The sequence below is a fragment of the Mauremys mutica genome, chromosome 2 (genome assembly GCF_020497125.1).
Source record: "Mauremys mutica isolate MM-2020 ecotype Southern chromosome 2, ASM2049712v1, whole genome shotgun sequence".
NCBI lineage: Eukaryota > Metazoa > Chordata > Testudines > Geoemydidae > Mauremys > Mauremys mutica.
Window position 1 is genome coordinate 219,199,023 of NC_059073.1, and position 17,219 is coordinate 219,216,241.

At 44.2% G+C, this 17,219-nt stretch overlaps 1 protein-coding gene across 1 annotated transcript in view; it reads right to left on the bottom strand.

Annotated features, from left to right (window-relative positions):
* Nucleotides 1–9,267: 9,267 nt before the first annotated feature.
* Nucleotides 9,268–17,219, bottom strand: part of CMTM7 (CKLF like MARVEL transmembrane domain containing 7) — a 35,802-nt gene continuing 27,850 nt past the window's right edge. The window contains exons 3-5 of the mRNA XM_045003094.1: nucleotides 16,352–16,450; nucleotides 15,000–15,081; nucleotides 9,268–14,674 (exon numbers count right to left, since the gene is read on the bottom strand). Of these exons, the coding sequence (XP_044859029.1) occupies nucleotides 14,661–14,674; nucleotides 15,000–15,081; nucleotides 16,352–16,450 (195 nt within the window). The 3' untranslated portion in view covers nucleotides 9,268–14,660. The remainder of the gene's footprint in view (nucleotides 14,675–14,999; nucleotides 15,082–16,351; nucleotides 16,451–17,219) is intronic.

Below are 17,219 nucleotides of genomic sequence, written 5' to 3' on the forward strand. Positions count from 1 at the left end.
TTTGAAAATTAGCCTTAAGAGGAAAGGTTAAGAGGCCAATATTTTCAGCCTAGAGGAAAGAAAACTGAGAGGAGACTAACTGCCTACAAACAGTTAAAGGCAGGGGTGAGCTGCAGACGGTTCGCAACAGTTCGCGCGAACCGTTTGCTAAAATTAGACGCCGGACAGAGAACCGGATGCTAAAGTTCTCTGTCCGGCGTCTCCACCTCCTGCCATGAAGCTCCTCCTTGCTTCTCCTCCCCCACGGCTTCCCGCGAATCAGCTGTTCGCGCGGGAAGCCTGGGAGGGCTGAGAAGCAAGCAGGCTTCCCCGGCCCAGGAAGACGACCCTAAGGTAGGAAACTAGGGGGGCGTGTGCCCCGGCTGGTCCCTGGCCGCGGCCCGTCCCCGCCTCCCCGGCCGCGACCCTGCCCGGCCCCGCGTCAACGACTCCCCCCGAACCCCTCCCCGGCCGCCCGGCTCCGGCTGCACCCCCCTCCGGCCCTGCCGTGCCCCCACCTACCGTCCCCGTGCCCCCACGCACCCCCCGTCCCCGACCCTCCCTGGCCGCGTTCCCGGCCGCGACCCTGCCCGGCCCCCCCCCGGCCCCGGGTCCCCGCCCGACCCTCACCGGCCTCCCTGGCCGCGTCCCCCCCCGCGTTCCCGGCCGTGACCCTGCCCGGACACCCGCGCCCCCCCCCCGTCCCTGGGTCCCCGCACGACCCTCCCTGGCCGCGTCTCCCCCCCCCCCCCGGCGTTCCCGGCCCCGCGTTTGCGGCCCTGCCCGTTCCTGGGTCCCCGCCCGACCCTCACCGGCTGCGGCACGGCCCCGCGTCCCCGACCCCCCCCCCCCCCGAACCTTTCCCCGGCCGCACCCCCCCCGGCCCTGCCGTGCCCCCACCTACCGGGATGCTCGGTTCTGGACACGGCCCCCCACCTCCAGCCCGGCCTGGCCCCGTGGCTCCAGCCGCCCCTGCTGTTTTGCCAGGGGGCCGGGCTCCGGCAGCGTGGGTCTGGGCGTGGCGGCGGCCCCGGCTGCCCGGCTCCAGCTCTGGCCGCAGCCCTCCCTGGCTCCACCTGGCCAGCCACCTGGCTCCGGCCGCTGGGCTCCCGCCGCATCCTCCGGCTCTGGCCGTGCGACTCCTGTCCTGGCCCAGCCACGTCCAGGCAGCGCGGTAAGGGGGCAGGGAGGGGGTGTTGGAGAGAGGGTAGGGGAGTTTGGGGGTGGGGGGGTCAGAGGGCAGGGAACAGGGGGATTGAATGGGGGCAAGGGTCCGGGGGAGCAGTCAGGAAAGAGCAGGGTTGGATGAGGTGGTGGGGGCACTCAGGGACAGAGAGAAGGGGTAGTTGTATGGGGTAGGGGTTCTGGGGGCCATTGAGAATGAGAGGAGGGGTTGGGTGGGGCGGCAAGGGGCAGTCGGGACAGGGAAGGGGGGATGGGTCAGGGGTCTCGGAGTGTGTGTGTCAAGGAACATGAGGGGTTGGATGGGGCACGACCCCCCCCCCCGGAGGGGGGGGGGGGAAGGAGGGAACCCGTTGTTAAAATTTTGGAGGGAGGAGGGAACCCGTGGTTAAAAATTTGGCAGCTCATCACTGGTTAAAGGGATATATTTAAAAAAAAAGAGGGAGCAGGGACCAATTAATCCTTTCAGTTCACAAGGGCAGCACAAAAAGTAATTAGCTTAAGTTTTTCCAGGGAAAGTTTAACTTAAAAATAAAATAATGAAACGTTGGCACCGTCCCAGTGCACATCACACATACTGTTAATGACATACAGTTTGTCCATGTGGAGTTGAAGATGAATGGTCATGAAAGTTGATTATTGTTTGTCCTTGGTCCTGCATGCAGCTCAGTTGGTGAACGGATAAATAAGGAAGCAAGCAGTTGTATAAACTTCTAGACTTAGGACAGCAGCCCCTGGGATGAAAAGGGAAGCTATTAGTGAGCAGCGGGTTAGGCACAAGCAGTGCAAGGATGCGAAAGACCAGACCGGTTGAGTCACATATGCAGGGCAGTGGTGAAAAGGCATTCTTCAGATGTTTGAAGGGTGGGGTTTTTTGCAGATTTTTTTTTTTCCTGTGGGAGGGGAAAACGAGATTCTTACACCTGCAACGGAGGGTTATGTAAGCAGGATAAATTGTAGTAAACTTCCAAGAGAGCATGAGGTGCCAAAATTTAACCAAAAAAACCCCAACCCAAAACACTAGTATCTTAGAGGCCTCATTATGTAAAACTAGTTTGTTGTCTGACTTTTCATGACACTTGCCATGTCTTCCATGATTTGAGACTATTAGCATCACTTTCCCAAAATGTGTTATGTCAAACCTACAGCCCTTTAAATCGTTGAGGCGGCACTGGGACGAACCCCTCTAGGAACAGGTTGTCTTCTACTCTTGCCCTATTTTGAGGACAGAGTAGTAAGGGCTTTAAAGTATTGTAAGTGAAATCGGAGGCTTTTTCTAAGGCTGCTACTTTCAGATGATCAGACATAATATGGTTGTAATGGTCTCCCTTTGTTAAATGTGACAGCTCACGAAGCGTTGATCCTGTTTGTGAAAGAAATCTGACACCAACACTACATTTTGCTGAAGGAATGCGGTTAGGTGGTGTAGAGCAGCAAGCTTAGCCTGAAGCTTACATTCAGAATAAAGGTTCGCTTTCCTTAGTGAAATTTCCTCATTTCTGAATGAAACGTGCTTGCTTAAGACGGACGTATTTATTTTCTCTGTACATCTGTACTTAAGGACCTACTGTCTCCTCACATGTATAGAACAGCTGTTGCCATCACTGGTAGTTACGTGCATAATAAGAGAGATAACTTTAAGTTACCTTTACAAGCAATACCCCTGAAAATATAAAACTTCCCAGTATTGGGGATCTCTGTCATACTGTGGAAGTCCTTCATTTAGAACCACTACAATGAATATCATTAATCTTTGGCTCCATCCTGTTTTGTTAATTTCTCTGTGCATGGTTTTTACTACAGTTTTACTTTTTGCATCAAAAGTGGCTATAAACACTGATCTTAAAAATAAAGACCTTGCTATAAGTAGAAAGTAGCATTCAGTCCACCCCCTTGTTATGTCGGGACTATTCCCTGCAGTGTGGGTTCCTAGTGTGTTGTCCAGTTTTAGTTTTAAATGTCCCAAGCAATGGGGCTTCCACCACTCTCCACAACAGATGGGTGACCTCATACAGATTTGAGTGTCACCTTATTTCTTTCTAAAATAAGAGGCTGAAAATGCCTTTTTCCAATAGAAAGGAATGAAAAACATTTATTATCAATTATGTCATGAAAAGGGAACGGATAATGTTTAGGAACTAGTTAGCTCTATTTTCTAAACTGCCATAGGCGTTCTCTGGGAAATGCAAGGCCCACTACCCTCAAAAGCACACCCAATTCTTGTCAGACTCGCAGTCTCTCTCATGTGGCAATAGAGTGCTACCACTAGACCAGCCTGGAATTGGGTTCAAGTGAGTTTATGCACATTGTAGTGGACATACAGAACTGGAATTACTAACTTAAAATGGTGTGTGCATGTGTGGTGTTGGCATAAGTTTTATGAGCATGATGTTGGTCTAAAACTCTTCATTTTTGTTTTTAAAGACTTTGGGATTACAACTCTTGTTTGAAGAAAGAACAGGAGTACTTGTGGCACCTTAGAGACTAACAAATTTATTTGAGCATAAGCTTTCGTGGGCTAGAGCCCACTTCATCGGATGCATGTAGTGGAAAATACAGTAGGAAGATTGTTCTCTGTGTAAGATATATACACAATCTTCCTACTGTATTTTCCACTACATGCATCCGATGAAGTGGGTCTGTAGCCCATGAAAGCTTATGCCCAAATACATTTGTTAGTCTCTAAAGTGCCACAAGTACTCCTGTTCTTTTTGCAGATACAGACTAACACGGCTGCTACTCTGAAACTCTTGTTTGAGTTTCTTTAAGTGAACCTATGAAGACTGAGCATATAACTTTTTCATAGATATTTGGAAGCAATTTTTACCAACTACTGTAGAAACCATATAAATAGAAAAGAGCTGGATGTAAGGCCTTCAGAACCCAGCCACACTTGTACGTTGGCTGGAGTGAGACTTTATTGCTGTAAAAATGGTTTTGAATTTTTTTCACTCTAAAAAAATATCCTATTTGATGTTTTTTTTGTCAGACTCAACTCTTTGTGCTCCCCCCCCCTTTTCTTTTAAAATTAGGCTTGGTCACAAAAGTGGAGAGGGGCAGTTTTAAGCAGGATTAAATGTCCCTGCAAAAATTCTTGCTTAATCAGTAATAAAATCTGTGGAAGAGAGTAATTACTATAGGAAGCCTACCTGTGCATTATGTCCTATCGCCAAGAGAGGGTCATCAGTAGTTGTCTATGGGATTATGGGCCTGCTGCCATTACTGTTGAGAGACTTAAACCTATTGCAATGGATCCTTCTCAGACACCAGAAGCACCTGAAAATTCCATGGTGACAAAGCTTCCCAATTTCACCCTCCACACCTGGAAAGAAGTGAACTATCTTACACTATTCCCAGAGTTCTGCAAAAGATGTTTTGACATAACAGCATTTGCCATCATGTTGATTTTTAGTTCCATTCAAAGCACAGAAACCAACTCGTACAAGAGAAATACAAAACTTCCAGTAAAGGGAAACAGTTTGTGAGGTTCTTTAAAAAGTATGTATTACTGATTGCCACAGCAAATTAGCTGGATAGTGTTCTATTTAAGATATAAAATGTATGTCTAAAAACACCTTTGAATATGTTCATTTGTTGCTGTACATGTGTAATGTATATCTAGATAATTTTTAACTGTCAAATTTAATTTGTATTTTCATTGCTTTGAGATTTAAGGAGGGTTTTTTTTTAATATTTACTGGGTTAGGAAAATATAATGGTTGTATAATTATGTACAGTTCTTTGGCCTGTACCGCAAATGCCTTGAAATTCCAGTTGAAGTTTTTCAAAATAGTTAAAGAATTTTCCATTCTAAACCTATGGCCTTTTGAATGTGCTATGCTTTTTTACTGGATTTCTAAAATATTTTAATAATTTTAAATAAAATATTAGTAAGTAACTTGCTTACAGTCTCTCATCTCATCTACTAATAATTTGGCATTAGTATCCACTTCTGCTAGAGGAAAATGAAGGAAATTACTTCCTCCTTTGTTTCTAGTTAGGGCCATTTGCCATTTGATGGAGAGGGCTTCCGTTGTCCTTGGACTGGGGAGAAGTGTTCATCTTAGTCTTACGAAGTTGGATATTTTCAATGGAAGTTCCCACAAATTATCGTCTGAAATATGCTTAATATTTGTGACATTGAAAAATAGTGCTAAAATGGCTTGTATTAAGAAGGCTCAGAAACGAAAAGGTAGTTGTAGGGATGCATTTATCCTAGTTTAGAGAAGAATGATCAAACTACTCAGCTGGGTAAGATTGAAATTAGATGTCAGTTTTGAAAATGCTTCTCTAAGTGCTAAAAAATTCTAAGTCAAACATGCAGGTTTTTGGGGAAATAGTTTTTAATGTTTTTCTCCTATTTCTGTTTTCATTGTTCTGTAAGTTCCTTCCAATCCACCAAGTCTGTTATGTTATTGCTCCCATGTAATGGTGACAGAGATGCACCTTTCTCTCTAAGGCTTCTTTTTTACTTATTTTTTCGCAAACCATGTGAGCATGGTATAACTACACACCTTTTTCTTCACCATATGCATTGAAATTGGTATAAAGGGTGAAGTGTACCTCAGTTTTTTGTACCATGAGGGGTGAAACCTGTCTCCGCTGAAGTCAATGGGGCCTTGGTTTTCAGATGAACGTATCAGTCAGCATTCTGTTAAGGATTGCTGGGACAAAAAAAAATTCTTGTGAATTTGAAAAGGGTTTAACTTGAGAAAAGTGTGACTGGAACAATTAGCCACAAGCACAAGAAATAAAGCACAATAATGTAACGGAAGAGTAACAGCTGTGGATTTATAGATAATGAACGTAACTTGAGTAGTGGGAAGGGCAATGCAGTTTGTTCTCAAGTACAAAGTCCATATTACTATTGACATACTGAGACACAGCAGGGCTTTGTCCCTGAGTAACTCCTGTACAGTCAGTGGAGTTACACCAGTGTAACAAAGCAGAATATGCCTTTAATCTGTTGGCTCACTAGATAATATGCAAGTAGCACCTGTATGCTATGATTCATCCATCTGCAATTAATTGCAGAGGTTTCTTTAGGGTAGGAGGGAGAGCTTCCTCTTTAGAGCAAGGAGCACGACATGCCACCTACGCGCTCATGCAATGCAACTTGTCCTTCCTCTCTAACACTGAAGAGTGGACACCAAGCGGATCAATCACATGGTTTTATTCCTAGTGAATTCAAAGGAGCAATTTCTCAATCTCTTAGACACATGGGCGACACACATAGGTTTGTGTGTTAAGCTGTCAACATTTCTCAGAATGATATTCAGGTTAGATGTGGCCTTCTGCTTCCTGGTAAGCTGCCAATGTACCCTCCATTGTACAGGCTGGGCACAGCCATCAGGGTAAACCCTAGGTTTCTTTGAACCCTATGTATAGTGATAGGATATAGATAGGACCTATGTGTGTTTACACAGAGGTGGAAGGACCTGGTCATAATCACAGCACATCCCGCTTTTCACTATTCCTGTCTGTATGAGATCTTCCCTACTTCTGCAATTATGCCATGCTTACTTTCTCACCCACCAGCTTGAGACTGTTGGTATGAGCTTGACACAGACACAGAGAGAGAGAGAGTCAGGCCAGGAGATGAAGAGCAGCTCCTGGTGATGGTGGCTGAGAAATTCCCTATCAGCTGAGGCCCACAGGTGTTGGAGTGAGATGAGACCATAGATGAAGAAATGATGGTGACCAAGCTTGGGGGGTAGGGAGTGTGTGTCTGTGAAAAAGAAGTTGGTGGTTGGGTCATAGAGACCTAAACCCCTCAATATACTGTACCTATAAAATTACTTCTCCCCCTTTTGACTAAATCCATCCCTTGTAAAGTCTATGGCCTTTAATGTTTTGTTTTCCATTAACTTTCAAAACTGTGCTTTGGAAGAATCCTTATGAGATTTCTGAAGGAGCCTATGGGAATTAGGGGCACACATCCCACTGACTTTCAATAAGACTTGTACTCCTAAATCATGTGAATGTTTGATACTCTTCTTTATCTGCCTGTCCCCTGAGCAAGCCAGGCTTTCTTAGATCAGCTTATTCAGACTAGTCCCATGTATACTTTTAATTCAGTCAATATACTAATAAGAATCTTCTTTCTTCCTCCTCAAAGGAGCTGGGCAGTTGTGTGTGTGCTCCAAGCAGCCAGAATAGCTTGGGCTCTCCCATTTGAAGAGGATGTTAGCTTTAGGCCTTTTTTGTAGTCTGTGCAGCTGCCTCTATTTTGCTGGAAATGTTTGTCAATTAAAGCAATTACCATTTGGTGCTGAGAAAGTGAGCTAGTTTTAAGTGCCCTTTATTCCTGGATTCTTCTTCTGTTGGCACAAAGGAGCCTTCTGCTTTCTGTGTGGTTACCCACCCTCCAAATGTTAGAGGCTGCATGTACGTTCTGTCAGGTCCTATGTGCTGTCAGCCCAGGCCACTGTTTTCATAGGTTACATTAATAAGCCAGCAGAGAAAGCTGCAGCAGAAGTTTGTCCACAAGAGGGCAAAAGAAACCCATCAATGAGAATTGCTTGGTATTAACTTTCAAAGTCCTTCCCTGCCCCTTTCTAGTTTTACATTAGTTTTGGTTTAACCTCACAATCCTTCTCTTGGTGAGTGTGGCTAAATGAGCATACTTGATATTTTACTAGTGTGAACTGATTTCTAACCTGTAACTCTAGGCCTTTTGAAAACGAAAGGATCAGTTCAATGATTTTCCAGGGAGGGTTTTCAGGTGTGTGTGTGGGCGAAGGGGGGGGGGGGCTTTTTATCTTCTGCTAGGTGGAAAAATTTTTTTTTTTTAAATGGGATCAACTTGGGGTAGGGCCTCCGATGTCTGTAACTATTACTGCACCTTCTGTGGTTTCATTCCCCATGCTTCAGTAGAAACACAGAGGTTAGCAGAGTCATCATGCACTATCTGACTTTCGTTTTGGTACAGTGATACAGCTTTTGCCATTTTCACCTTGTGACGCAGAAAAATTGCCATGACCATACAGCAGCCCTAATTACAGGGATGATGAGATCATATGAACTAGTAATTAGTTGACTGTAGGAGGGAAACAGGACTTGTGCTGCAACAGAAAAAAACATGCCTTTTTTAAAAATTATTAAAATCAAAGTCCCAATGTGAAGGCTGGAGCGGGGAGAGGACTTTCCTCTTTGGCAGGCAAGGCCTAGTGCTCTAGCACTCCTTTAGCTTGCTTTCCATCACCCTCACAGCTAGACTAATGCATAGTAAATAGCAAAGCAGAGCCAATTCTGTTGGGTATTTATTACCAGATGGGAAAGGGCAATGACTTTTCTGTGTTGTATCAAATATGTGTGCATTGCTGCAGCTGGGGTATGCTTAATAACTGCCATGAAGCCCCTCACTCAAACTTATCTTAAGTAGAGTACCTGGTTCATAATGTGTTCTGCAGATGGCTCAGCAGTATAGACAACTGGGTCTGGCACTCAGATTTCTCACCAAGTATTTAATAACTGACTAGTCAGCAGCCAGAATTGCTTGTCTTTAGCATATATGCATGTACACTCATGCTTTCTTGGACTGTTGGTACAAGCACAGGCAGGACATGAAATTCACCATGGTGTACAGTTCAATCAGTGCCCATTGTGCAGACAGGACCCAGGTGTGCTTTACCCCAGTGTTTTCTAGCCCCATTCAGAATAGGGGGTTGGTTGCTAAAAACACCTACCTTCTGTCTGCACTCCAGTCTCTATTGTTGCTTCCACCGGTGGTAGAACAAGAGTGGGAAGATGGCCCAAAATTCTCAATGCAGATACCTGCATGTTTGTTTCTGAGCTGCAGTTAATCACCTGCTCTCTTATTTGCTTCAGGCTGGTAACCAAACCGATGATGTTACATCAGTGTAACGAGCACCAGAGCTGTGCGTCTGCACTGCCCAGTCTGTTTGGCTGTAGGTATGCTTTGTGAGGTTGGAGGGCAGCAGAGAGCCCGTGGAGGTGTTCAATCAGGCCCACAGTTCCTGAAGCAGTGGCTTATGGGAGATTTTAGCAAGGAAATGTGGGAGCAGGGGTTTGACTTCCTGGGCCGCTTACCTGGGTTTCAGGTCATATCCTCCACATGGAAGCCAGAAGTGTATTGTGTCCATTTTTATTTATAGTAATACAGCAGCAAAGCAGCAGGTGGAATTATATACACAGGCCAGAAGGCAATGAGTGATTGATACTCAGTTTGAGATAAGCCCCTCCACCCTCCCCGCATGCTATATTAAACCTCATTGTCATTACACTTTATGACAATACCAAATTTTAATAAAGCTCTGACTACTGGGATAAAGTGGATGCAGAGATTTGGCTTCAGGGCCTGTAAGATTCATGTGGCTGAGCAAAGGACATAATACTTTGATAAAAACAACAAACTTGGCTAATTTAGGTCAATTTATATTCCGGGCAGTAGGATTCTTATTCAGTAAAGTGTGTTTATGAGTCAACAAAATGATGTTCCTAGCTTAATAGGGTTTGGATCTAACTGTAAAGCACTCAGGTCTGACAAACTACTGAACAGCACCACCCCTATAGTGCTGAAATTGTGGCAATTAAAGCTATGTGCTTGGTTTGGTCATGGTTCATGAAGAAGAAAGCCATGCATGAGTAGAGGACCGGAGCTGGTCTAAACTTACATTGGCATAGCTACGGTTCAGTGTGAAAAATCCACATGCCTCAGAGCACGTAGCTATGTCAGCCTAACCCCTGCTGTAGACAGCCCTAGCTGGATAGAATTTCTCTGTCAACCTAACTACCAGCTCTTGGGGAGGTGGATAAACATGCGGTACTGCAGTAAGTGCCTGCACGGCAGGTGCACAGCTGCAAGCCTGTAGCATTTTCAGTGTGGACAGAGCCTTAGAATGTCTCTTGCTGATAGCCAGAGCCTTTAGATAGGCATACACTATCCAGCTTCTGTTCGTGTGTGCTAAGCTCTTCTGGATCATTGATATACTGCTAACAGCAGTTGGTGATGGGTGCTCAAGGCTCAAAGAGGCCCCTCTCCATGAAAGGCCTACAGTCTTGTTAGCTTTAACAGTGCCAGGCTCTGAGACCCGAGTGAAGTGATGTGTGTAAGATAAACTGTACTAAACACACACAGGTAATCTGGTCCTTCAGTGGTTCAGCTGTTGCAGCCAAAGAAACAATAACTGACACAATAACAGTAGGAAATGTGAACCAGCCCAGGACAAAGGTTTTGTGCAAAAAAAAAAAAAAGTGTGATGTATTGCACATCCTAAAGAAGAGCAGGTGTACAGGACAACCAGACCATTTTTGAACTTCATTGCTGGGGTGAATGGCCCACCTGGTTCTTGTGCTTTGGGCAGCCAGTTCCTGCCAGTCCTCTTGGCCAACGTGCAGGTCACCGATAAGGTTTTTATTACATTGTTCCTATACAAAGGAATCCCTCACTGCTTTTCTTCAAGCACAGTTGTAACTCTGCAAGAGTGGTTTTTCTAAACAAATCATCAGAATAAACATTGATAGACTAGACCAGGTTAACCACATAACAGTTCTGTACACTCAGAGCACTTTGGACCCTTTTTGATACACTAATGGCTTTTAGCTACACAACCTGTTCACAGATGTGTGTTTTCTCATCATGAGACAAACTGCAAAACCAATCTGAGGCCTTCGGTCCCTCCTCAAAACCAGCCCTTTGCTCATTCCTGTCCCCCTGCACGCTTCCTCTTGCACTTAGGCCTTGTTTGTCCCTGTCTTCCAGAGTCAGGGACAGAGATACTCTTTTCCCACCTCTAAACAATAATATAGGGACCCACTTACAGCCACCAGCGTAGCATGTGGGGGCACTCACTCCTCTCTGATCTCTCCCTCTGCTGCTGGCAGGTTGATGTAGAATCAGGCTCCAGCGCTGCTGCTCCTCCCTTGGGCTGCAAGCAGGCGGTAGATGGCAGTTCACAAATACCCCTGCTGCACAAGAAGGGGAGGCACTGGCCTGAGCGTCATGCCCTACCAGCGGTTGGTGTCTGCTTTGGTCTTGTGTGGAGCAGTTTCCTTCACTTCCTCCTCCCCACCCTGGCTCCTGCACTCCATCGGCCACCATTGAGCTTGAGGGCACTGGGAACCAACACAGGCTCTGAGGTGGGACCTACGCAAAGTACCCTGAGGGTGAGCCCTCCACTTGATGAGAGTTCCTGATAGGTCTAAGTGGAAATATAGCCCAGTGCCCTGATATGCCTAAGAGGGACAACAGGCGACAGGCACCAAAAGAGTGTGCTAAGCTTTAACCAGAACATCGACAGCAGTGTGTATAAGCCATGCAGCCTGATTGTCACCTCAAACGGTGGTATATACATCTTAGAGCAGGATGCCCCCACTTTACCCAGCTGAGTGTTGCATTATCACCTTGATAGAGCATAAAGCCTGAAACTCCTTAAGTGTAAATAGACCAGGCTGCATCTTTCCTCCTGTACGGGCTATGGAGCCTACAGGTCCGAGCAGTAAATACTTCATCTTAAGGTACGTGATTCAGCTGCAAATTGATGCCGCCTTCCTCACGCTCAGGTTATGATTCGTAACATTCTCCTTTGGCTTTAGCAGAATGTATACTCAGAAGGAAAGAGGATGTGAAATATGAAAATAATGGACGAGAAAGGCTCAAAAGAAGCACTTCTCCAGCTCTATCTTGTTGCTCCTTCAGCTGTGCAACAACTTGATGAGTGGCAATATTTGTTAGCATCTTCATTACCATAGTTATGACAGGTGAGCACAGGCAGGGAGTCTCATTTAACTGTCAAGTTGGAATTCTGTAGTGAGCAATGTGTTTCTACACCCCACTGAAAATCCTTCACTCACAGTATCTGCATCAGCTACCATTGTTTGGTATCATCTCTGGAATTCTCCTAGCCTTCTTTGTCAGAGGCCACATGCTAACTACACTCGCATAGGGATTTGCTCTTCAAGGGTGCATGTTTGACACAGTAATCTGCTGCTCCTCCTCAGCCCTTTTTTGAAGAATGTTTCTCAACTGCTTTTACAGAACACATGCAACCGCTATTTGAAAGGTGCGCAATGAAAAACTGAACAATTTTAAAGCAATTAAAAGGAGAATTAAGCTGTCACAAACTGCATAGGCATCCTCTAACCACAAAGGCTCATTCTCAAGCCATAATCTTCTACAAGACAAATGTATCATTCATTTTTAAACACTTGTATTCAATATTATACAGCAAATTCACAGCATTTTGTTCTGCATACAGATGCAAGCCAAAGGGGGAGTTTCCATTAGTTCTCCAGAAAACACATTTCAAGCCATCACAGAATGATATCCAGCAATGCTATGGCCTTTAGGGTGCATTGAACTCCTAGTTGGGGATTTTTTCAACCTGTGGCAGGGGGAGGTGTCACCAATGGCAGTGCAGCACAGGGATCAGTGACATGATTGCAGTATGGAGGAAAGCTGTCTAGGAAGGTGAATGGACTGAGAACTGTGGGAACCTGCTTTGTTCTGAGAGATCTCAGCTTCTTGTTAGAACTCTCGGCTAATCGCTGCTTGCCTTCAGGCTATTCTGTTTGGCTACTATGGTCAGTGAGGATGTGGAAGCTGCATACGTAGGACAGCATGTAGCTGGCTTTGCTGTGTCAGAAGTCCATTTCCACGTGGCTGGGTGGGGGAAGTCCATTTCCACAGTAACTGAGTGAGCATTCCCTTCACAGGAGGGGAAGAGAAGTAGTATATCACTACTATTACATACTCCTCTCCTGGGCCTGGAAGAAATCTGTCCTTAAACCTCTGGGGCCCTAATCCAAATCATGGTCAGTGACCAGCCACCAAAAGTAAAATTACTCAGGGGGGCTTAGTCAGGGAGCGAGTATCATCACACAGAGCATCAGCCCTGGTGTTGGCATTTTCAGCAGAGCAGGCACAGAGAATGAACTCCTCTCAGACCTGCCCAGTCATGGCTGAGGTGGACTGGCAGGGCACAGCAAGGAAGCATGCGCCCTTCCTACCTGGGGGCTCTAGATAAATAGGGGATTATGTTTTCTTGAGCGGCAGCACTATTCCTGAGCACTAAATTCACACAATTTAAAAAAAGACATCCTATCTGCAGTGAACAGAACAAATACCAGACCCAGCTGTAAGGCACAAAGGCAGGCCAGAGTGGGATGTTGTTAAAAATCTGTAACATTTAAGGCACATTTACCCCTGGCTGTTTCATGAACCAGATTTACACTAGAAAAAATGTCTAATACAAATAGCAAAATTAGGTCAGTCACAATTTCATTTACAAACTCAGGAAGAGGAGAGCTCTGCCACACTTCCCCTTTTCTTGAAAAGGGCTCTGGGAGTTTCTGGCTCTGTGGAGATAGATTAGGAAAAGGCAGGGCGGGGGAGCTCTGAATTTGCTCATCTCCAGAACTGCAGAGGGGGATAGAAAAAGGTAAGTGCAGTATTAGGTTGCATTAACTGACACCATTTCCCTCTTCCTGCTCTGAAACCCCACTTTAGGAGGAATCCAGGAACGGCCACACTAGACACAGTGTCCCTGAAAGAACAGCTCTAACAGAGCAGAGGTAAGGGGCATCCATACAGATTGTACGTTAAGTAGGAGGAGCCAGATGGTTCTACTCTAGGGGAAATGCACACAGGCACGCACACACTCACTCCCTCACCCCCCACAAGAGAATAATTTCTGGGAAACTCAGAGTTTCCCTCTCCATGGGTTATTTCTGTGGAACGGAGAGACTGGAAATATGCAAATACATATATATGAGGAGGAAAGCAACAGACTTAGTGCACCACTAAGCATATGTTCTTCCATACCTATTGTACAGTACAGAGAAAAGAGTTTTCAGGGGGGTTATAAATGACCGTATATTAAAAATGTAGGAACAAAATTAATTATTTTGGCATCTAGAAAACTCAGTTTACATTTGCGGTTAGAAGGGAGCATTCACAGTGAGTTGTCCAGGACATAGTTCCTGAAAAAGTATTTTCTGACGCTGGCCAAACAGATGTAAAAATATCAATGACAATGAAAGAGAAAGTAAAAGAGAACTTAAGGCAGGTTTCCCAGGCACAGACTGGTGTGCAAGAGTTGCTTTGTTAAAGGAATTATTCTTGAAGATTAATAATCAGGTGAATTTGCAGAATTTCCCTTCTGCAAATGCATGGAGGAAATCAGAATTAATCTTTCCATCTTTAAAATTATACAAATCCTAATTAAACAACTCTCCAAAGGAGGTTTGAATATTCTCACTGCACGTAACTGGGAGCCACAGACCAGCTCATGAGACAGAAAGAGCACTTCTCTAAAGCTCAGAAAAAACAATTTCTCTATCAAACTGTTTTGACACCAAATTCTTTGGTTCCAGCATTGGTTGTTTCTCTCCTTGCATAAGATGTTCAAGTAAATCTTCAAATCTACTGAATATAATCCAATCACACAAATGTCAACTTTCTCCTCATGGCACATGGTGGACCCTCTTCTTTGATATCGCTTTTAGAAACGCACAAACATCTTGCAGTGGCCAAACAGTCATACAGCTGCATCTTTAAAAAGGAAGTCAGAGTCAGTTTGGTTTGCCACAGGCAAATTAATTTATTTGATTAAAAAACATGCAGGAAGCCACTATGAACTCTTTTTGGGGGTACGAGGAAATAGAGTATTCACTGATTATTACATGTAGGTTATGTTGTTATTGTTAGCTGTTAATAAGTTACTGTGTCAATTGACCATGCTAAAGTACTGTGTTGTCAATATATTGAGCGACATGATACAGAACATTAATAAATCCTTCCATACAAACTCTGCCATGGAAAATGTAAATATTCCATTTGTGAATTATTCTGCCTAGTATTAACATTTGATACTTACCTGTTGACTGAGTAATACATGAGATCTTGTAGGATAACCATATGCTCAAAGCGCAAAGGAATGTAGCTAAGAAACCAAACGTCTGTTAAAAGAAACGGTATATGTAAAAAGAAAGTGTCTTCAGTTAACAACACTGTAGAGAGTCCCATGCATTCAAATTCCATAATTATTTATTCATTGATGGAGAAATCCCCCCCCCCCACCTCTCACTATGCCTTCATGAAGCATATGAATCACTTAAGCCCACAAATTAGAGTTTACAAAGGCTTTAAATGGTACATAGATCTCATGCAGGATCTCTGTACACAAGTGAATTTAACCCTGTGCACCCAAAAGTGTGCTGAATGCTAATACCTCCCAAGTATTTAAAAACAGAAACAAGCAACAATCTCGCTCTTTTTTTCCTTTGCTGCCTGTAGCTTGATTCATTTTTAAGATTTCTATAATGTGTGAAAATGTAAATCATTTACTCAAGGGAAAGCTGAGTCAAAGAGATGAGTTGTACATTTAGGCCCAGAGCTTCAAAAATATTTAGGAACCTAAATACCTCTGAGGATCTGGGCCTTGGTGGAGTGAGTTTCACAGTCTAATTCCCATATATCGGAGCCTCCCCCAATCAGTCCCTTTGGAAGTACATGACTGGGGAGGCAGAGGTAGCTCGGGCCAATCCCATGGCGGGCTTTAGTTCTCACGACACAGACCTTGAACTGGGCTTTGTTAAGTGGGGAGCAAATGCAAAGAGCAGAGCATTGAGATGCTGTGCTCATGATAAGTTTTGTTGCTAAACTGACAAACTGCTGTGTTTTGTAGTGAAGTAAAGTTACTTAATCCTTCACCAAAACCAACTGGTTCTTTGTGTTTTGCAGCAGCTAGAGCCTTGTGTTTTACCTCTTTAACATGTCTCATCTCCCCCAGTGTAGGGAACTGGAATCCCACAGTAATCAATTTTCTTTTATTAGAGGGGTGGCCATGTTAGTCTGGATCTGTAAAAGCAGCAAAGAGTCCTGTGGCACCTTATAGACTAACAGATGTATTGGAGCATGAGCTTTCGTGGGTGAATACCCACTTCGCTGGATGCATGTAGAAGTGGGTATTCACCCACCAAAGCTCATGCTCCAATACGTCTGTTAGTCTATAAGGTGCCACAGGACTCTTTGCTGCTTTTACAATTTTCTTTTGTGTAGTTATGGTATGTTCATTGAAACAAGCCAAAGGACAGTACACCCACCAAGACCAAACAAGACAGGATTGTAAAGAAAATAAAGCTTCAAGCAATGAATTCCTAATGCACAGTAAACAAAGTAACAAAGTGTCAGGACTAGCAAACACTGTGATCTAACAAACAGCCTTACCGCTCCAGCTACGAGTCCTGCTGAATTATAGGTCTTAGACGTTGTCACAATAGAGGCAATGAGAAGCAGGAGCGTACCAATTAAATAATGGAGAAGTTCCTGAAAATACAAACATAGCACAGTTTAGAAGGGAAACTTATCAGAAAAGCATTTAAACAAACCAACAAGCAGGTAGACAAAAGGCAGGCTGGCTGTGGTGGCATGTTTCAGAGCAGCTCAGCAGGGGGAAGGAAACAGAATTAGATTTCAGGATGTGGTTGGTCAGATGTGTAGAGGTAAACAGAAGAACATGCTTCACCCCCCCATAGCCTCATAAGGTCTTTAACAGAGCTAAATTTTGCTTGATCTACAAGCAAACACAACTGGATGTAGGACAGGACCCATAAAACCAGACACCCACCTCCCAAACAAACAAGCTTCCACATATCTAATGTCAAGTTTCCAAAGAATCTCTCCAGCAGAGTGTACATTGTATGTAGAAGAGCAGCTAAATACTGGAGCTAGTTGAAACACTTTTTATGACAGCCTCCCCGCCCCCACTCATTTTTGTCAGAATTGAAGCATTTTGCAGGAAAATTTCAATGGCATTTTAGATGAGAAAAAGTTAAAACAAGTCGTTTCACCTTTCTCACTATGAATAATGTACCTTATCAAAATGAAATATTCTGACAATGATTTGTTTTAACTCTACTGTTTCAATTAATTTCACTTGGGCTTTTATATTATATTAAAATATTACTTTTATTATAATATATACACAATATATTTTATCATATATATGCATATGGTTTAGATTATGTTTTATCATTATCTAAACAATTAGATAGTATCAAAACAAAATGTTGTGATAATTTTGAACCTATATTTA